The sequence below is a fragment of the Drosophila grimshawi genome, unplaced genomic scaffold (assembly GCF_018153295.1).
Source record: "Drosophila grimshawi isolate 15287-2541.00 unplaced genomic scaffold, ASM1815329v1 contig_44, whole genome shotgun sequence".
Lineage (NCBI taxonomy): Eukaryota > Metazoa > Arthropoda > Insecta > Diptera > Drosophilidae > Drosophila > Drosophila grimshawi.
Genome location: NW_025063240.1, coordinates 2,404,574 through 2,427,126, shown reverse-complemented (window position 1 = coordinate 2,427,126; position 22,553 = coordinate 2,404,574). Strand labels below are relative to the sequence as shown.

The 22,553-nt window shown below is 37.3% G+C and overlaps 3 protein-coding genes and 1 long non-coding RNA gene across 4 annotated transcripts in view; 2 read left to right on the top strand and 2 right to left on the bottom strand.

The window, feature by feature from the left end:
* Positions 1 to 11,633, bottom strand: part of LOC6570862 — a 39,115-nt gene extending 27,482 nt beyond the window's left edge. Inside the window, exon 1 of the mRNA XM_043215611.1 lies at positions 11,183 to 11,633. Coding sequence (XP_043071546.1) covers positions 11,183 to 11,618 — 436 coding nt within the window. The 5' untranslated portion in view covers positions 11,619 to 11,633. The remainder of the gene's footprint in view (positions 1 to 11,182) is intronic.
* A 4,772-nt stretch (positions 11,634 to 16,405) lies between these two features.
* Positions 16,406 to 16,723, top strand: LOC116805725. Its single transcript, XR_004365359.2, has 2 exons — positions 16,406 to 16,469; positions 16,534 to 16,723. It is a non-coding gene; the product is annotated as an uncharacterized LOC116805725 (long non-coding RNA).
* Positions 16,724 to 20,965: 4,242 nt separating this feature from the next.
* On the bottom strand, positions 20,966 to 21,435 carry LOC122322562. The gene is made up of 3 exons (XM_043215314.1): positions 21,411 to 21,435; positions 21,145 to 21,348; positions 20,966 to 21,075 (listed from the first exon to the last, which is right to left on the bottom strand). The coding sequence occupies exons 1-3, from the start codon at positions 21,433 to 21,435 to the stop codon at positions 21,014 to 21,016; spliced, it is 291 nt and encodes a 96-aa protein (XP_043071249.1). The 3' UTR covers positions 20,966 to 21,013.
* Positions 21,436 to 21,738: 303 nt separating this feature from the next.
* LOC116805726 lies at positions 21,739 to 22,212 on the top strand. The gene is made up of 2 exons (XM_032739553.2): positions 21,739 to 21,958; positions 22,023 to 22,212. The coding sequence occupies exons 1-2, from the start codon at positions 21,739 to 21,741 to the stop codon at positions 22,091 to 22,093; spliced, it is 291 nt and encodes a 96-aa protein (XP_032595444.1). The 3' UTR covers positions 22,094 to 22,212.
* Positions 22,213 to 22,553: the final 341 nt, after the last annotated feature.

The window sequence follows — 22,553 nt, the reverse complement described above, 5'->3', positions numbered from 1 at the left end:
AAGATTCCATTTGTTATGGATTCAGATAAGGGTTTGAGTGCTGTATTCATACTTCCTTATAGCAGTTAATTATAGATCATGAACAAGTTTTTGGGCTTATGTCTATTTGTGTTCTTAAAAGCTGCCAGCTGCTGTGCATATATATCTAAGTAATGAATAAGCGGAAACTATTTAAGCATATTTAATCACACAGACATTTTTGAACAATGAGTTGTGAGATAAGAACTTGTAGTACAGTAATAACTTCCTTGCGCAGTCAGCGATCATCGATAAATGTTTGTCCGCTCTCCTAACAAATATATATACATGTATATATCAATTAATAAAACAACTATACATTACTTAATAAATTAATATAATCTATATGTATTTTTTTTTGGATTCAATAATTTATTTTTTTTTTATTGATTTACACGCGATGAATTATACATTGGCTTTTGTTTCAGACACAATGGGATAATCCTCAACTTTTTTTTTGTGGTGTTTCTACGTACAAATGAAATTTTATTAGATTTACATTGGACTGTCAAACGGAAGATAGTTAAAAGAAAAATGATTTATAAAATATCAGAAGATAGTTTTGTATTGTATTCTTAAATAAAATATGCAAATTCACAAGTTAGATTAACCATTGCAATTTATATATAACAAGTAAATAATCAAATAAATAATTATAATAAAAAGTAAATTAAAATAATTTTAATCCAATAATATAATCAATACCAAGACTTAAAAAATGCATATATCTACTGTGAACTTAAACTTTGTTGTTGAATTTAACCTAAGCAGCTCTCTCATAGCAGAACCCTCCCAGCGTGCACTTCCTGAAGCAGAACCTCATAAGTTGTTGTTGTCTGCTCGTGATAAAGTAAAATATATGGCCTGCTGTTGATACGATTTGTATGTTAAAATCCTTCGGAACATTTAAATTTATTCGCTACTGAACGGAAATGATCAAACGCCTCATTACTCGTACCAGTTTCAGTTTCAGTTCCATTTCCAGTTGGAGTTTCCTTTATTAATAAAAATACAAAGTAGATTGCCTGGGCCCTGTTGTGGACATTGTTGACAAACAGCTCGTAAATTACACGCACATTTTTTAGGCATTTAATGAGACTAGGAGAGTAGGGGAGCATTTTCACGGTTCGATTTTGTTTGGTCTGGTCAATTCATTTCTGTTTGCTTGAATGCGCCGCAACGGAAGTCGCCGGCTATTGTTCGATGAGGTCCGAGAGAAATTGAGTTAAGCTTGGTGACAATCTGCTCAATGATCGATAATTGAATAGCGTTTGCATAACTCGCAAAAGTCATTTGAAGAGCTGTCTGCCCTCTGCTGCTACTCCGCCCCTTTTTCAATTTCCTGTTCTCACACACAAGATATAGCCAAAAGGCAAACAAATCAATATGAATAAGCCAGGCGCAAGATGAAAAGAAGCGCAAGCGATTGCAGTCTGTCGTATAGTATACATAGATATTTAAGCATACCTGTGTTCCCAGCCAGAGGTGCAAAGGCAGTCACCACAAAAAAAAAAAAAACAAATAACAAAATGTAAAGAAAAAAAGGAAAATGAAAAACAACTGAGTCGCAATTGTGGCAAAAGGATGCGCGTAGCGAGCCATGCAATGAGTGCCTTTTGCGAGGGGTGCCTAACCGTTTCCGTTTAGCAAAGAAAACAATAACAATGAGAGATTTTTCCGTTGATACTGACGCAGAGCCCTGTACACATCGACATAGACCGGAAAAGCGCATTTAACGCGATTTGATGGTTTACAAATTGGCTTAAACAGCTATCTCCGGCGGCAGCAGCAGCATCAGCAGCATCAGCATCGGCATCGCCAAAGCAAGCGAAACAACAACTGACGGCATGTATCTGTTGTATCCCTTTCCTTTGTTGTTTATTTTTTCTTTTTTCGTGGACTCAGCGACATGTGCTCGGCTAAAGGATGTGCTGGAGATGCGGCATGTTCGGCTTGATAAGATTGCAGCAGTCGAAATAGCGCTGGGGCTTAAAGGAGCTGCGTGTTGTATAAAAGACAAAGGCAGCCTTCAATATAGCTAAATGTGTTTGATCAATTCGTTGGGCTATGCCAGCTGGTTGGGCTTTGGTTACTGAATCGGTTGAGCTATGAACTCCAGGGACTTGGTTTAAATGAACAAAATCGGGCTTACATCAAATACATTTTATTTTATTGAATTGTTTCAAAATAACCAGAAAATACAAATTTTATCGAGTTGAAGTGGTAAATAGTAGCAAATTATGTAAATAGCAAAATATGTAAGCTATTTTTTGATCAGCCTTACTGTCAGTTTTTTATCCTTAGCACAAACATCCCTTAGGTTAGGTTAGATAAGGCGGTTGTCGTCTATGAAGCAAATACATATATTCCAGACTTGGCCCGTTATCTTAATGTAAATTGAATGTTTATAAATGTTCTCGCACTGGTGGGAGACTAAATAAGAAGTGGGTCTTGCTGGCGCTACTTTTGTGAACTGCGATTGGTCGGTTGGAATTTAAATTCCGGTTTATAAATTGCTAAGTTTGTAGAGTATTCGTAACAAAAACTAACTATATTTCAAACTAGTTGGAGCTTCCCATTTCAAGCTGGCAGCGAACGAATCTCAGTTTTCGATCTTGAAACAAGTCTAGAGAAGTTTTCCCGGGTTCGCTAAGAGACACCTTCCGTGTTGGCAATATCCTGCCAGTGTTGAACAATCAATCACAATTGTTTTTCAGTTTGTCAACAGACATGCCGCGTGAAGCGCTTCACTTGTTGAAGTTTCCATACAGCAATTTTATCGCAATGCAACCAGACGGTCGAAAACGCCCTCCAACACTCCATGCACTTGCATCTACACGCAGCAGGCGCTGTAAGTCCTAACAAAAGCCGATGACTTTACCACCGTTAGAAGTGGCACGTTGCACATTGCGAGTTGCTCGCTGCTCGTTGCTCGTTTGACGTTGCATAAACTTGAACAAAAAGCGCGCCAAGGGACCCGCTAACAACGAACGCGCAGCGACAACTGATAAGCACTGAAACGGAAGTAGCAAACACACACACACACACACACACACACACCAACACTGACACCCACACCCACACCCACACACACCCATACCCACCCACACAGTCAAACACACGCACATTGAAACCTGTCTGTGTATTGACAATATGGCGGCATCAAACGAGTGACAAATAAAAACGCAGCCAACAGACTGTTGAGAATTGGAGGTGGGGTACTGCTGGTATTAGGAGTTGTAGCAAGCGCAACAGTTTGTTGGGGTAGGAGGCAAAGGAGGGGGGTGGGTACTTATTGATGGACGGAACTGAAGACTGAGTTGCTATCAAAGCCGCTGCTGTTATACCCCAGGGGAGTTCCTCACTGGCTCTGAAAACCGATTACGTTAGCTGGCGACTAAAGGCTGATGATATGCAAGGACCTGATACCTACACACACACACACTTCTTGTATATCTGTGCAAACACAGAAGGCGTCCGGACGCGTTAACATATGATTGTCGTGTGTCTCCTCGTTTTTGTCCTCGTCCTTGTCTGTGTGCTGCACATAAAAAGGATAAAGGATAACGAAGCGCAAATTTCAAATAATCATGAATATTACATGAGCTGCAAAGTAGACAAACGCTACACACACACACACACACAGACACTGAGTGACACAGTAACGACTCCTGGACGGGGATTTATATGAAAATCATTCACACAATCCAAATTATTTATTAATGTTCAATGCAAAATGTTCCGCTAAGCTGAAAAGCTCGATACCCGTAAGCAGTCCGACACTTTGACAGTTTTTTTTCTTCGGTTTTTTGTATTTTTGGCAGGGTTTTGGGGTTTCGAGTTAACTCGGAGAAGTTGAACAGCCCTTGAGTTGAGAAATCGATTACGAGTTTGTTTACTTGGCTGCTTTAAATGTCTTTTGGGCAAAGCTTCTTATGAATAGATTACAAGATTAATCAATAATGTTCTATTTAAAATATCAAAGAAAATATTATTATTAAGAACAGATTAAATCTTAATTTTTTTAATGATTTCTTATATTGATTTATTTGTTAAGTTTTATGCAGAAAAAAATGTTTTTAATGATATTTATTTTTGTCGGATAGAGAACAAAAACTTCAAAATTTGACTTAAACATAAAGTAACCATATTTATTTATTTGTTTATATTTATTATTACTATATGCAAAAAAAAAAAATAAATTTGACTTTCAAAATTACTATTATTTTGAAATTATTTTTATTTACTGATTAATGCTGTATGAAAAACCAAATCAGATACAAAAATAGTATAGTTTTTTCTTGCTCTTTATTTGATTTTTTTTTTTCTTCTCAATCTATTCATTTTATATATATATATATAAAGATTTAAATAAAAGCCAAAAACCTTTAACATATTATTAATTTGTAATTTAAATTAGATTATTTTTATTTTATTTATTTAACTTCTTTTTACATTTGTCAAACGTAAAATATATGATAGATAGTTGTTGTAAAGTCAAGTCAGCTTTATCCATGATATGCAAACCGACTTTGGACACTTCAGTGCACATTACAAATGCATCAGAGACGCTCAGCAGTGACGTCGCAAAGGAAAAGTCAAAATCAACTTGAATTATGGCAACAGCGCAAAACAAAAAAAAATAAGGAATCAAAAGAGAAGACGGCAATGAGCTTGCAATAATGTGATAAGCACAGCGGAAATGAAAACAAGCACAAGTTAGCGTTGACGTTGGATGGATGGGTATGACAACAGACATGAACAACAACACCAACAGCAACAGCAACAGCAACATCAGCAACAACATTAACATCAACAACACAACAACAACAATAGGGGCAACAAGCAGCGCCCACAACAAAGAGTCAGCACTTAAAAGGCAGCAGTAACGTCAAGCGGCGGGCAATAAAAGTGAAATTGCCATTGGAGTCTTATTGGAGCCTCAATGGAATCGAACTACCCTGCCAACTGGCCCACCTCCATCTCCACCTTCACCCACATCCCCATTGCACCCACTTTGTCCTCCTCTCATGTGTGGCGCATTTTGCTTCAATTATTTTTATTGGCACGGCGAAAAAAAATATGTTGCATACTTTGCAGCGCTGCTGCCGTGGCGTTAATTCCGTTATGGCAAAATGCAACGACTTGACGTGAGTGTGCAAGTGTGTATGTGTGTATGTGTGTGTGTGTGTATGACTGGCTGTCAAAGAGCGAGATGAAAGATGAGTAGGCGGGGTTCAAGGAAAATTGGCGCCAATGCGCCGCCACTGCATACAGTGGAGCTGAATATTGAAAAGTTTCGAGTATCTTAATTAAAGGTTAAGTGTTCGCCTTTTGAAAGCGTGAATTATGGTAATTTACGTTGAAAGGCTGCTAAGTGGGACGCTCTGCGACGGGGGCGCTGGGGGAAACACGTCAGTGAAGTGTGAGTAAACTCACTTTAGGGCATAAAATACATTTGTTGATAGTTTTATGCAGCAAATGAAACAGCCGCAACTTTTTTAAACAGGCTTCAAAGCTAGTTCAAAGCATCGGATCGAAAAGTATCGCAACTATAATGTGAAAATTGTATACATTTTTGCTGTAAAGGTTTGTTATAATACTATTTTTAACAGTAATTAAAATATTAAACTAGCTGATTATTTTAGTCTGCTATACAAACTCTAAATTGAGTCAGAGCTCCGCTTGTCTAATGGATTATTATATCCTGTCCCCATGATATTTATACAGTTGGCAATATTAATCAACTCTAAAAATTTCATCAATATCAATTAAGGAACACAATTGATATTTGTGCTGCATGTCATATTAAATATTTTGAGAAACTGGCTCGAGTTGAAATATTTAACAAGAAGATACTAAAATAAATTTAAAAGGTTTTTTTTTTGTTTATAACTTTAAAACTATTGCAGATATAAACTAAGATTATAGAGTATTAAAATGCATGTTTTATAGTGTTATGGTAAAGAATAGTATATATGGGCAAGTCGGCGATTTAGAACTTTAAGAGATATTCATAAAAGTCTTAAATATTGTGGGTATTTTTTTAAATACAGTCTGAGCTATTTTTGCAGAAATACACTTGAATTATTTGCATTTATAAATTGTGTGAATTTAATTAAAGCATTTGAGACCAAAATTGAATATAATTAATTTCAAATGCCGCAATTCATACGAAGCCAAAAGAACCATCAATATATATGTACATTTAACATTATTAATTAATAAAAGTGACACAACAAAACCAAAGCAATTTGCATTTATTTATTGTTGTACGACAAAAGCAATTAAATGCAACTTAATCAAATTGCATAATGTCAACTCCAAATGCAATTCTGACCAACTGACCAGCGGCCAGCAGTTTTCAACCGTTTTAGCCACATCCGCACACAACCAATTGACCTCAATACAAATACTATATGTAGCGGCGTGTTTCTGTCATGTTCGCAGATGCGAACAATCAATAAAAATTACCAACAATCAGCAGGCGAACCTGTGAAGTGTTAGTAGGCAATGGAGCATTGATATTGGCATCGAGACATCTTCAGAGTGGACAGCGCTAATAAAAAATGTAAATTTTATGCACAATTTGAGAAAAAATGTTGCACAATAAATACAAATTAGACGAAATGGCACAGCACAAGCTCACTTTAATGTCACAGACACACAAACTACATATTTACGCTGGATTAGAGTGAACCAAAATGAAAATGTTTCGATATTAAGGCAAGCGAATACAAATTGTTGCTATATATTTTAGATAGCTTTGCAAATAACAAATGAGTATAATTTGTTGGCTTAACTATTTTAAAGAGCTCTTGATATAAAATATACATTTTATTTAAAATAAAGTTTAAGAAAATAATTGGAGCACTGAAATGAAAATGAAATGAAATGAAATGAAAATGTATTGAGCACATAATGATGAGAAAAGTAAATGTGATAGTAACCGCAACAAATAAAATCTATTTTGAAATAAATAAACAAATTTTAAAAAATATTTAACAATATGATAGAATAACAAATCATTTAAATTTATTTTATTTATTTGTAATTTACAGTGAAATGTTAAATTTGAGTTGTATTTTATTTTATTTGTTCTTTATTTAATTTTTTAAAATAAGATAAATTAAATTTAATGTCACGAATCAAATGTTGTTAATTGATTTTAGTCGACTTTAAATAAATGAATAAGAAACGAACTCATAGTTTAAAGCCTAGAACTTGTTAGTTTCATTTTATTTGTTTCCGTTGCCTCCATTTACACGCAATTGGTCCAACTCAAAAGTAGAATATTAGATTTCAGAATACAGAGTTCATCTAAAGAGCCAGCAAATCCAATATTCTACAAGTACAGCCACCGTATACGTCCCCGGCTCCTAGTGTTCGGCATGGGACAAGTTGCAAACTCACGTAGAGCTGCTGTCTGATAGCTGTGAGCGATATTTTCAATGCGCTGTTGGTAAAAATTACGCACATTTAGTTAGTGCCTTGGCCCGATGATGTTTTCAGCGAGTTGCTTGGCCAACGATGCCAGCGGCAGGACATGAATATTTTAAAAATTCGCAGTGCTCTCATCGCACTTCTCTACGTGGGCAGCTGTAGCCGGAGCAGCGGCTGGAGCAGCGGCTGGAGCCGAAGATTGAGGATGCTGCAGGCGCCGAAGAGGGCCTTGCGGCACGCACAATGAATAATTTAAAAGTAGCAGCAGGAGAAGATGTGAGGCCGTCCTGGCATCATCAAATAAATGCCAAATGAGCAATCAAAGTGCCATGAAGGACTAACTAAGCAGCAGCTACGCCAGCTACAATCCGCCAATCTCCAATCCCCCCCGCTAATGCGTGGCTGTAAAAAATGATGTACACGAATAAACAGTAGGTGGGTAGAGTCAAAGTCCAATGGAGCGCGTAAACAGCAAATAAAGCGCTAACAATTTCTGCATCATCTCATAAATAAACGAAAGCCCAAATTTTAAAGTGTCTACGAATCGAAGGGAATTACTGAATTATGAATCAAGTTGAAGGCACTCAAGCACCAAACTTGGCAAGCGGCACACAATTGTCTATGTGCAAATTTCTCAGAGACAAAAACTTATTATACACCAAAGTGGCATCAGCTGTGCTCCAAGCGGGCAACGAGTTGAGTCGTAGGGTTTCCAAGGGGGTGGCTGGTGAGGGGGGCTGCTCACAGTTATTGTCTCAGCCATATTGTCGATATGTAAGTAATTGGTATGTACAACTGCGCCTGCTGCTAGGTTTGCCAGGAGCCGAGAGAGATGCGGCTATGAATTTCTGAACAGAAGAACCCAATGCGACTAGCTGACACTCCAAATGTGGAGCAGCAGAGTGCGGGGTGCGGAGAGGGGCATGCGCAAGTATTGCAATTGCTGCACACAACTTTTATTAAAAACTTGTGCAGCGACGAGTCGTTGCACGGAGTGCTGATATAATATAAAAGGCTAAATAAAATGAGAAACTTTCATAAAACATTTGTGACTTTCGCAATGTTTTATGGCTGCAACTTAAAGTTCCCTTCTGTCTCCCTCTCTCTCTTTCTCTCTCTCTCTCTCTTTATCTGATACACTTTGTAGGTATTAACTTTGTGCACGTTTATGGACGGGATTGGCAAGTGCAAGAATTTATCGTCTGACCCACTAAGATGGATTTTATGTAGTTATCGAAATGGGCCAATGCGCCAAAGTATGTATATATATATATATATATATAATGTATATATAAATTGAATAGGGACCATCAAATCGATTACTTACGAGCTTCATTCAAAATGGGGTTTTGCTGCTTTCAGCTTTATGGTTTATATCGCTAACGGAATGTGGCCACATCAAAGTTACGTACCGTGATTTTTATACCCTGAACCTATTATAAATGGTTAAAAGGTATAATGGTTTTGTGCAAAAGTATGTAACAGCCAGAAGGTGTCAAGAGACTTCAAATTTGGAATAAAAGTGGTCGGATATCCTGTGTGGATCACATTTATTTCGATACATTCGACACATTTCGATTGTCGATAGTAATAAAATTAATTTTATAGGCAGATGCTTCTTATTCATATTTAATATACATTGACATGTTATTGGGATTCGAAAAGACCCAGTAATAAAACAAAATGTATACATCTATACAGCTTCAGGGTATATCGTAGTCTAGTTTGCTCGACTCCAGCAATCTTGGGGTAAAAATGTTGATGGATTTGTAATAAGTGTGTGTATTATCGATAAAGTTGTGTCGGAATTTTGTTGTTGTTGTCAACACATCTCCATTTTGGCAAGTTATGAACCTTTGTACATTCAAACAATTGTACAACTTAATATTTATTGAGCTGTGAATACTTGTTTTCACATTTTTCTTTAATAAAAATTAGTCGACCTCTTATATCAGTTAAAATATTGTGACAGTTTCATATGCTTCATATGCGAATATTTTATTTTTGTTTCTCTCAGCTCGAAATTTATTGGCTTAAGAGCTTTATGAGTTTTTGTTTGCATAACTTGCTACGAATTTGCATTCTAACAGAAATTTTATCGATTTATTTGAACAAAACAACAAACTGCCAGCTGCAACACTGAACTGAAGAATGCGGCAGCTGAAAGCCACTTAAAGCCTAAAGCCACAATCCCGAAATCCCAGCAGGCAAAATCCCATACTAGTTATGAGCCAAATAAATATGCAAACCAATTTTGTGTTATCGATACGAACGTCTAATGACCCATTGACTGTTGATGCTGGCCAGCAAGTATGACTATCATACATATACACGAGTATTGGCCTAATGAAACCCAAAATCTTTGAGAATTTAGAGGGCATTGCACAATGCACAAGTTGCAACCCACAACAGGAGGGGGCGTCTGTGTGTGGTGTGTTGCACATAAACTTAAAATGATGCCAGAAATATGGGCAATTCGTGTCTGCAGTCAAATGTGTATAACTGGTCGCTCGTTTACTTGGCCAAAAGCCAATTTCAGCCAAAACTCATGCCAAATTTGCCAATAACAAAACGAAACGAGATACGAAAAAGAGCTAAATATTTTATGATATCGATACCACTCTCCCCCACACGATGTGGGATGCCACAACACCAATAAAAAACTGCAGGCACTGCACAATGCAAAATGCACAATGTGCACAGCTCAAAACGCAAAACACATTTGCATGCTTCTCCAGCACTGCAAGAGCCGTGTAGTTATAGTTGTTGCCCTTGCTCCAGTAGTTCAGCAGTGGCAGTTGAGCGCATTGACAGCCCATACAATTGCGTTTTTATACTCTAACCCCGGGAGAAATTCACTTTGTTTAGCACTCGGATACGCACAGCGGTTCCCAATGCTGCACAAACTTCATTTCGCTCAATGCAAACTGATTACAGATAGGGCAAAACTTTGACCAAAATATGCTCTTCAAATAAGGAATAGGATGTCTTAGTTACCATGGCAAGTATTCTTTTATTCATATTTAAATATGGCCTGAACGTTATTCAATCCATGTAATACATATTCGTAAGGCCTTTAGCCTGATTAAGTGTTGCAATTCATTTAACAAATGTGATTTTCAGTTCTGAGATGGACCATTTTTGAGATTCGTAGTATTTGTTTAACATAATAATAATATAATAATATATTACTAAACACATTTCAAGACGCTAACTCTCAGATTTGGTTTTTAATATTTTAGTCTTAATTGTTGTTCAAAATATTGTAAATTTATCTAAGCTTGTTTCATAGTTTACATATACATATTTTTCAAACATGGTCTTCAAACTTTTCTAATCTAAGCTTCATTTATTAGCTAAAAGCTTTCTGTCAGATTTTAATAGTCAGCTTTTTCCTAACTTTACTAATCTTAAATCTCACGCAATATATTTAAAATAACTGCTATTGCAAGGGTATTGAAAATGCCATGTCGCTCGTTTGCTCAGCCATTTCTCGGTTGTTGTTGTTATTTCGAAATTTTGAGCTATGTCGCACAGGGAATCGGGGCGGGTGGTAAGAATGGCTTGTGCCAATGTGGCTAAAATAAGGTAGAGTTTCATTGTCGTTGTTGCTGTCAATGTTCGTTGTGCCATTTCTCAGCAGCGCCCAAAAGTATGTCGTTGTTTTGCCTTGTGTTCGAGCACAAAAGCTCTCGAACAGAAAATATCGAACTAAACTCACCTGCCTGAAGCTCGTTGACACTGGCTATGGTTGTAGCAGTAGCAGCAGCAGCAGCAGCTCCGCTCTCCGCGCCTCTCAGCGAGATGCTGGCTCTTTTCTTACCCCGCCAGACGCTGACACCAAAGCACTCGGCACAACAGCAAAAGACAAAGCCCAATATCAGCAATATCCAGGCGGTGACCATTAGCACAATGGTCGATGTGGAACGGTAACTGTAATTCTCTTGCTCATAGAGTACCAAAATGTCGTTGTTGTTGTTGCTGGCAAAGCTCTCATTGTTATTATTGTTGCTGCTGTTGTGCAAGCTTTGCAAGTCTGGTGAGTAGACGCCAGCAGCAGCATCATCGGCAGCATTAGCCAGCGCTGCATAACTGCTGCCCACCATATGGAAAAGTGGTTGCGATTTGGTCAGATGCCCAAATGTGACGTTTGACATGTTGGTGGCAGCATTGGCAACAGCTGCTGCTGTTGGCACACAAGTTCACTCACTGAAATCACTTAATCAATCAGTCAATCAGTCCTCCAATATCGCAATATGCAAATATCTTTAGCTTATTGTACAACGCTTTTTTAACTTTTTATTTTATTACTTTTTCTTATTATTAATTTTTGGCGTTGCTCACGCGACACTCACGACAACTGTCAACTGGGCGACTGTCATTTGTCGTGCAACTGGCTTATTATCTAGAGCTACGTCGAAACTGTGGCTCCAACATTCTTTTAGTGTGTGTGTGAAAAATTAACAATAACAACCATAACAACAATAACGACAACAAGAGCAAAAGTAGATGGTGACTACGATTAACGCCGCACAATAATTTTGTTTTCGGTTCGCAATCTTTATTATCACCATGTGTACCTAAGCAGATAGATCGACGACAAACAGGCAAATAGACAGGCAGACAGACAGACAGACACACACACACATCTCGTAGTTAGGTGCTCCCGCATCTGAACTCCTCTCTGGTTCGCATTAAGTTTTGTTTACATGTGAGAGCATTGTTTGCTCTGTTGTATAAATAGAGAGAGAGAGAGAGAGAGAGAGAGAGAGAGAGAGAGAGAGAGAGAGAGAGAGAGAGAGAGAGAGAGAGACAGAGATAGAGACAGAGATTAGTTGTTAAGCTAAACTGCGTGCCTGTGGTGAGAGAAGAACAGAGAGTGAGTACAGTTTTCGACTGAGGCACTCGTCTGATAAGCAACACGTAATCTGTGAGAATTTGGACCGTTTTCAACATATGCAATAATATAAAACTGTGTGGGGACTTGGCTAATAGGCATTAGTTTTAAATATGGTTTGCCAGCATGTGGACAGATGGATTCTAAGCTGTTCTATGAAGAAGATGTTTCGCCACTGATTTGGAAACGAAAACTGGGCAAATCAAAGCCTAAACATGTTTTTCGCTCAAGCTATGCACACAAGATGAGAGAGTGTTTGTTTGGTTTATATTGATTTATTAATTAATTTTCTTCAAAGTATTAATTTCTTTTTATCTTCTTCAAAATGTATTTTCAATGTTAATTGATGCCTTGGGTAAGTTATGCCCTGCGTACTCTGACCGTATTCTCACATTCCAATGCTAGACACATGTTCAAAGATACTGAAAATAATGAATATATATATAAATGTTATCACCAATATCTGACAATTAGTAATATGCAGAACTTACATTGGCAGGCGACATTTTCCAGCTGACAACGTGTCAAGTTAATCCAATTGGGAAGCCTTTGACGGCAGCCGAGATTGATGAAGTCTGTGATATCGTCTGTGGTTCCCCTGGTTGGCTGATGGCTCAAACACAGCTGTAACAAGGCGTCACAGGTATTGGACTTGGGTTGCGATTGAACTTGCAACAGGCACAAACAGCAGATGGCTACGATGATAGAGGGATATATGCTCAGGATGATCTCTGATGGATTAAAGTAGCCAGCTTACCCAACAACAGCACTAATTTCGACATGTTTGTTTAGCGAACGCACTTGAGTGATACTCTAGCTAGCTTTGCTAAAGTACCAGCTATATATAGTCGAAAGCAAAGTTAAGAAAGTGATTTTTCGCAATTGTTATCGACCAGATGTTTACTTTGTACAATAATGAGATATATGGAATAATAATGAGTTAAAAATAGAACTACCTTTTGTAAAAGTTCAATGTAACACTTTCGCACATCTGTTTCTGATTGACTATTGATGGGGTGTTTTTCGCCTATATAAGCTCGATTTGAACTCAAGTTGGATATCAGTTATCGACTGTTGACCGCAAAATGCATATTAAGAGCATTCTCGTCCTTCTCCTGGTGGTCTGCTGCGTGTGCATCAGTGCCAATAGGCCTGATTGTCAGAGCATCAATAGGGCTTGTCTGAGATGTCCAAATAAAATCCCCAGAGCAATTACTTTCAATGACTTGTGCCGTAACAAGACAATAACTACCTGGTTCTGGAGGAATCTATCACATTGCGATATTCAGCTTATCTCGTGTCAGAGTAAGTCTACTGAAAAGTATCTTAACTACTGCATTTAACTAAATTCTTTGTTAACCCTGTATAGATCCTGCACATAAGCTGGATTGTAACCAAGTTGCCCAGTTTGCTCAAATGATACCTAGACCACGTGGCTGATTATGTTTTTAAATTTCAGGATTTAGGGTCATCGCCTTAAATTCGAAGAGAATTATGTAACGAGACACTGAGCACAATTCCACTGCAGTTGATTTAAACAAAATAAACAATAAAATACATTTCAATGTGCTTTTAATACATTTGTGTGAAGTGCTTTTTAAATACTTGTAGCTGTTTAAGCTTTTACAACGGAGACCCACAGACAGGCCAAGAGTCCAACCCAAACTCAAACCCAAATCTACTTCAACTCACGTCATGAACATGATTATGTACTTTATGAATGTGCAACGGGATAAGAAATATATCGTAAGAGAATAATATTATTTTGATGCTCTTTCGTTTATGAGCAATGGAGAATCAATTTATTCAATGCAATTTAGCTATAGTTTTATATTTTTAAATTCCTTTGTGCTTTCGCATACTAATATTTAATGGGTCCTATAAAATCCTAGACTTTCTCCACCACAGGGCCCTATTACGTATTTTGGTAGAAATTAATATGATTTAATTCGAAGGAACTTAAGTTAAAAGTCTTAACATCTGAAATACCCAGAAAATTTGTTTCATTTTTATAGAATATCTGGCAAGCTTTTATTGTTCAGAAATGCATAAATTCAAAATCGAATTTATTGAAATAATTTCTGATTTGATTTGAACTTTGGAAAAATATTCCAAATACTCAGTATTATACATTGAAATTGTACAGTCGTATACGAAACACATAATTTTTTCTAATTAAAATTAACTTAAATATAATTTAATCAATGTAATCAAGATTTAATTTTGATGCAGTTTATTTTGGACTTTTAATTCTTGAACGCTTTCGTATACTGAAGATATCCATATTTTTCGTGGCGTTAATATTTTATATAAAAAAACTTATAACAGCTAATGCTATTTGAGAGAATATAATTAATCTAAACTTTAGATTTTATTGAGATATATTTTGATCTTTTAATTGTTTAATGCTTTCGTCTGCGATAATTGTTGGACGCTTGCAATTTTACATTAAAGCCAAATACTGACTATTTGATGGAATATAATCAATGCAATACAGCTTTAATTTGCATGTTTTTCTTAATATTTATTGACAGCAGATAAGTGACAGTTAACATAAAAATATTACTATATCTATCAATCTATTATTATGATACACACTATAATAATTTGATTGAAGTCTGTTTCGGGCTTTTTATTCTTTTACTCTCTCGTATAGAAAAATATCATTTACCTTTATTAACCCAATGAGAGTTACATGAAATCTTGCAAATATTTAAATTATATTTAATAAACAAACAATGAACTAAATTTAACCGAGAACATTTAAGCTAGAAGCGCAAAAGTAACCTAGAGCCAAACATTGATAATTTGTAACATCAGAATAATCCACCCATTTGGCATTTATAATCGCATGCAACGTGCTGGTGCATTGCCAACTTGATGACGTAATTATTATGCCCCATTGTGAAGAGCATAATGAAATGGCTTACAGTCATTTTAGGTAGGGAGGTGTTGAAATGGTTTTCACATGCTGCAACTGCCTGCCAGCGGCTGAGATGGGCCATTTTTGAGATTCGTAGTATTTGTTCATTACTGCTATGCACACAAGATGAGACAGTGTTTGATTGGTTTATATTGATTTATTAATTAATTTTCTTCAAAATATTAATTTCTTTTTTATCTTCTTCAAAATGTATTTTCAATGTTAATTGATGGCTTGGGTAAGTTATGCCCTGCGTACTCTGACCGCATTCTCACATTCCAATGCTAGACACCTGTTCAGAGATACTGAAAATAATGTATATATATATAAATGTTATCACCAATTTCTGACAATTAGTAATATGAAGAACTTACATTCGCAGGCGGCATTTTCCAGCTGACAACGTGTAAAGTTATTCCAATTGCGAAGCCTTCGACGGCAGCCGAGATTGAAGTAGTCTGTGAGATCGTCTGTGGTTCCCCTGTTGCGCTGATGGCTCAAACACAGCTGTAACAAGGCGTCACAGGTATTGGACTTGGGTTGCGATTGAACTTGCAACAGGCACAAACAGCAGATGGCTACGATGATAGAGGGATATATGCTCAGAATGATCTCTGATGGATTAAAGTAGCCAGCTTACCCAACAACAGCACTAATTTCGACATGTTTGCTTAGCGAACGCACTTGAGTGATACTCTAGCTAGCTTTGCTAAAGTACCGGCTATATATAGTCGAAAGCCAAGTTGAGAAAGTGATTTTAGGCAATTGTTATCGACCAGATGGTTACTTTGTACAATAAAGAGATATGTGGAACTACAATGAGTTGAAAATAAAACTACCTTTTGTAAAAGTTCAATGTAACACTTTCGCACATCTGTTTCTGATTGAGTATTGATGGGGTGTTTTTCGCCTATATAAGCTCGATTTGAACTCAAGTTGGATATCAGTTATCGACTGTTGACCGCAAAATGCATATTAAGAGCATTCTCGTCCTTCTCCTGGTGGTCTGCTGCGTGTGCATCAGTGCCAATAGGCCTGATTGTCAGAGCATCAATAGGGCTTGTCTGAGATGTCCAAATAAAATCCCCAGAGCAATTACTTTCAATGACTTGTGCCACAACAAGACAATAACTACCTGGTTCTGGAGGAATCTATCACATTGCGATATTCAGCTTATCTCGTGTCAGAGTAAGTCTATTGAAAAGTATCTTAACTACTGCATTTAACTAAATTCTTTGTTAACCCTGTATAGATCCTGCACATAAGCTGGATTGTAACCAAGTTGCCCAGTTTGCTCAAATGATACCTAGACCACGTGGCTGATTATGTTTTTAAATTTCAGGATTTAGGGTCATCGCCTTAAATTCGAAGAGAATTATGTAACGAGACACTGAGCACAATTCCACTGCAGTTGATTTAAACAAAATAAACAATAAAATACATTTCAATGTGCTTTTAATACATTTGTGTGAAGTGCTTTTTAAATACTTGTAGCTGTTTAAGCTTTTACACCGGAGACCCACAGACAGGCCAAGAGTCCAACCCAAACTCAAACCCAAATCCACTTCAACTCACGTCATGAACATGATTATGTACTTTATGAATGTGCAACGGGATAAGAAATATATCGTAAGAGAATAATATTATTTTGATGCTCTTTCGTTTATGAGCAATGGAGAATCAATTTATTCAATGCAATTTAGCTATAATTTTATATTTTTAAATTCTTTAATGCTTTCGCATACTAATATTTAGTGGGTCTTATAAAATCCAAGACTTTCTCCACCACAGGGCCCTATTATGTATTTTGATAGAAATTAATATGATTTAACTCGAAGAACTTAAGTTAAAAGTCTGAAATACCTGAAATACCCAGAAAATTTGTTTCATTTTTATAGAATATCTGGCAAGCTTTTATTGTTCAGAAATGCATAAATTCAAAATCGAATTTATTGAAATAATTTCTGATTTGATTTGAACTGTGGAAAAAATATTTCAAGTACTCAGTATTATACATTGAAAATGTACTGTCGTATACGAAACACATAATTTTTATTAAAATTAACTTAAATATAATTTAATCAATGTAATCAAGATTAAATGGAAGACAAGCTGCGGTGTGCATAGAAAATACAGATATTTCCAACACTCCTGCTCAGCGCAGTTAGTCCACTTCTTCTTAAATAAAATAAACTTTTACATATTCAGCGCAAACCCAATAAGTTAACAAATTCCTTATGCTTTACTTTACAAAGGTTTTTCGTTAACACATCAGAGATCATGTTTTTGGTAGGTACATATTCAATTTTTATCAAATCTCTGATATGATATTTAATGTCGATATGCTTACTACGCGCATGGAACTTGGCATCTTTTGCCAAGCATTGAGCGCTTTGATTATCCTTGTTCCAGATCCCTCGCGGAAACCTATGACTTTGCGTATATATGCCGCTTCCATAGCTGCCAGGGAGAGTGCCACATACTCTGCCTCAGTACTGCTTAATGCTACGTCGCTCTGTTTCTTTGACTCCCATGAGAATGCAGGCCTTCTGCAAAGAACGCAAAGCCACTGTAGGACTTCCGGTCCCTGCTGCCTCCAGCCCAATCTGCATCGACGAAACAGTGAATCGCCTGACCGGTATTCTTGTAGTGCAAGCTTAACTCTGCCGAGCTCCTCAAGTATCTTAATACTCGCTTGACACCTGCTTCGCGCTCCTTGTGTGGATCTGAATTTCGCTGTGCTAGCTTCGTTACTAAGTGCACTATATCAGGTCGTGTAGTTATGCCTAGATACATTAGCGAGCCTATCAACGATTGATGGCTACTTTGGTTCGTTCGCTGGCATCCGTCATTGTCGCATCTGACTTGAAATCCTGCCTCTAGAGGCATGGCATTGGATTTGCAGTTGTGCATACTATACTCACGTAGAAGGTTCTCAACTTATGACCGTCAGTAACGTCATTTCACCTTCACGATCATTTTCCAGACCTAGGAAATGTTTCAATTGCCCGCCATCGACTACGTCGAACTCCTGTGATATGCGCTCCTTCACGAAGTTCAGATCTTCCTTCCTGGTGCTGGCCACAATAAGATCGTCGACATATACGACTATCACATTCTGTTTGCTGGCCTCACGACGTATGTACAAACATATCACGATGGGCAGGGAGTGAAACCAATCCTGATTAGCACGGTGTTCAGTTTCTCCGCACAGCGACTTCTTGAGTTTTAGGACTCGGTTAGGGAAATCTTGGTTAGCAAATCCCTCTGGTTGTCGCATATAAACCACATCTCGCAGCTCACTGTTGAAATAAGCAGAAGACACGTCAATCTGATGCATATACATAACATTTCCTACCGCTAGAGCAATCAGTAATCTGATTGTCGAATATCTGGCCACAGAGGAGAACATCTCATTATAATTTACGCCATATTGTTGGGCGCATCCTTTGGCCACTAGTCGAAACTTCAAGCGTACTACTTTGCAAATACCCATTTACAGCCAATTGCCTTCTCTCGCTTCGGTAGATCAATCAAATCCCAAGTTTTGTTTTTGTGCAGACTGTCTATCTCCTTCTGCATCGATGTCCTCCATTTACTGGCATGATCAGAACTCAAGGCTGCATTGACTCAAAATGTTGTACTGCTTTCGAGGGCGCCCTGGCTGCCCTTTGCGAACTTTGTTTGGACATCCAGGACCTCTTTTACCCGGTGCCTCGCTTGACTCGATTTCCTCGTCGTCACCAATGTCTCCATCTGTAGATATATTTGGCACCTCCGCATCTCATTCGGAATTTTCGCGATCCTCAGTTTGATCGCCACTATGAAGACTTACAGGCTCATCTTCGACATCCTTCATGATCAGTGCAACAACACTATTACACAACGAGATTCTGTCCCTTATGCTGTCATCTGTCATTTCACCTTCAAGAAATAGCACATCTCTTGCTTCGATTACTTTTCGTGAATCGGGATTATACAATCGGTATGCCTTAGCTGCTGCAGAGTAACCAACTAGTACAACAACTAGAATTTCTTATTGTACTTCTTGTTGAGTACGATAGCTTTTGTACCGAAAACTTTTAGGTGACTTACAGACGGTTTTTTGCCTGACCATGACTCATATGGTGTCATATCCTCCAGCGTAGATGTGTCTGAGCGATTTCGCAGATAAGCCGCCGTATTTATAGCTTCTGCCCAGAAATCCTCCTTGAGACCAGCATGCACAATCATGCTTCGTGCCATTTCTACCAGCGTTCGATTCGCGCGCTCCGCTACACCATTTTGTTGGGGTGTATACGGCACAGTAAGCTGTCTCTTGATGCCGTTGCGCACTAAATATTTTTCGAAATCGCCGCTCAAATATTCACGACCGTTGTCGCTTCTGAGACATTTTATCTTGCGTCCAGTTTGTTTTTCTGCAAATGCCTTATATTCTTTGAACTTCTCAAAGATTTCATCGCGAGTTTTCATAAATCACACATGCACAAACCGCGATCTATCGTCAATGAATGTGCCAAAATACCGCGCACCACCTACAGAACATTTTCTCATTGGGCCACAAATGTCTGTGTGTATCAACTCTAGTGTGCCTTCGGCGCGGGTCTCAGATTTCTTTGGAAATCTCTTTATTATTTATTTTGCACTTCGCGCATGCTTCACATACATGTTCTTGCACGTGCACTAAATTTTTCTTAATCATTTTATTCAGAGCTTTGTATTTAATACAGAATATATGTTCGCTTCATGCGACTTATACTACGCGATTCAAGCGACCAAAAGCGACTGGCTCTTACTTCATGAAAGTAGCTTAAGCATAGACCATCGAAGAAGGTCTTGATCATAAGGAACTTACAATTACCGTTGCTCGCAGGCAACAAAAGATTAAGACTACAAAACGGGAATGCAAGACAAGCTGCGGTGTACATAGAAAATACAGTTATTTCAAACATAATTGTTTAACGCTTTCGTATGAGATATTTGTTGAACTTTCAATTTTACATTAAAGCCAAATGCAGATTCAGGTTAAGACTACTTGATGGAATATAATCAATGCAATTAAGCTTTAATTTTAATGTTTTTCTAAATATTTATTGACCGCAGATAAGTGATAGTTAACATAAAAATATTACTATATCTATCAATCTATTATTATGATACACACTATAATAATTTGATTGAAGTCTGTTTCGGGCTTTTTATTCTTTTACTCTCTCTTATAGAAAAATATCATTTACCTTTATTTACCCAATGAGAGTTACATGAAATCTTGCAAATATTTAAATTATCTTTAATAAACAAACAATGAACTAAATTTAACCGAGAACATTTAAGCTACAAGCGCAAAAGTAAACTAGAGCCAAACATTGATAATTTGTAATATCAGAATAATCCACCCATTTGGCATTTCTAATCGCATGCAACGTGCTGGTGCATTGCCAACTTGATGACGTAATTATTATGCCCCATTGTGAAGAGCATAATGAAATGGCTTACAGTCATTTTAGGTAGGAAAGTGTTGAAATGGTTTTCACATGCTGCAACTGCCTGCCAGCGGCTGAGATGGGCCATTTTTGAGATTCGTAGTATTTGTTCATTGCTGCTATGCACACAAGATGAGACAGTGTTTGATTGGTTTATATTGATTTATTAATTAATTTTCTTCAAAATATTAATTTCTTTTTTATCTTCTTCAAAATGTATTTTCAATGTTAATTGATGGCTTGGGTAAGTTATGCCCTGCGTACTCTGACCGCATTCTCACATTCCAATGCTAGACACCTGTTCAGAGATACTGAAAATAATGTATATATATATAAATGTTATCACCAATTTCTGACAATTAGTAATATGAAGAACTTACATTCGCAGGCGGCATTTTCCAGCTGACAACGTGTAAAGTTATTCCAATTGCGAAGCCTTCGACGGCAGCCGAGATTGAAGTAGTCTGTGAGATCGTCTGTGGTTCCCCTGGTTGGCTGATGGCTCAAACACTGCTGTAACAAGGCGTCACAGGTATTCGGCTTGGGTTGCGATTGAACTTGCAACAGGCACAAACAGCAGATGGCTACGATGATAGAGGGATATATGCTCAGAATGATCTCTGATGGATTAAAGTAGCCAGCTTACCCAACAACAGCACTAATTTCGACATGATTGTTTAGCGAACGCACCTGAGTGATACTCTAGCGAGCTTTGCTAAAGTACCAGCTATATATAGTCGAAAGCCAAGTTGAGAAAGTGATTTTAGGCAATTGTTATCGACCAGATGCTTACTTTGTACAATAAAGAGATATATGGAATTATAATGAGTTAAAAATAGAACTACCTATTGTAAAAGTTCAATGTAACGTTTTTGCACATGTGTTTCTGATTGACTATTGATGGGATGTTTTTTGCCTATATAAGCTCGATTTGAACTCAAGTTGGATATCAGTTATCGACTGATGACCGCAAAATGCATATTAAGAGCATTCTCGTCCTTCTCCTGGTGGTCTGCTGCGTGTGGATCAGTGCCAATAGGCCTGATTGTCAGAGCATCAATAGGGCTTGTCTGAGATGTCCAAATAAAATCCCCAGAGCAATTACTTTCAATGACTTGTGCCGCAACAAGACAATAACTACCTGGTTCTGGAGGAATCTATCACATTGCGATATTCAGCTTATCTCGTGTCAGAGTAAGTCTACTGAAAATTATCTTAACTACTGCATTTAACTAAATTCTTTGTTAACCCTGTATAGATCCTGCACATAAGCTGGATTGTAACCAAGTTGCCCAGTTTGCTCAAATGATACCTAGACCACGTGGCTGATTATGTTTTTAAATTTCAGGATTTAGGGTCATCGCCTTAAATTCGAAGAGAATTATGTAACGAGACACTGAGCACAATTCCACTGCAGTTGATTTAAACAAAATAAACAATAAAATACATTTCAATGTGCTTTTAATACATTTGTGTGAAGTGCTTTTTAAATACTTGTAGCTGTTTAAGCTTTTACAACGGAGACCCACAGACAGGCCAAGAGTCCAACCCAAACTCAAACCCAAATCTACTTCAACTCACGTCATGAACATGATTATGTACTTTATGAATGTGCAACGGGATAAGAAATATATCGTAAGAGAATAATATTATTTTGATGCTCTTTCGTTTATGAGCAATGGAGAATCAATTTATTCAATGCAATTTAGCTATAGTTTTATATTTTTAAATTCCTTTGTGCTTTCGCATACTAATATTTAATGGGTCCTATAAAATCCTAGACTTTCTC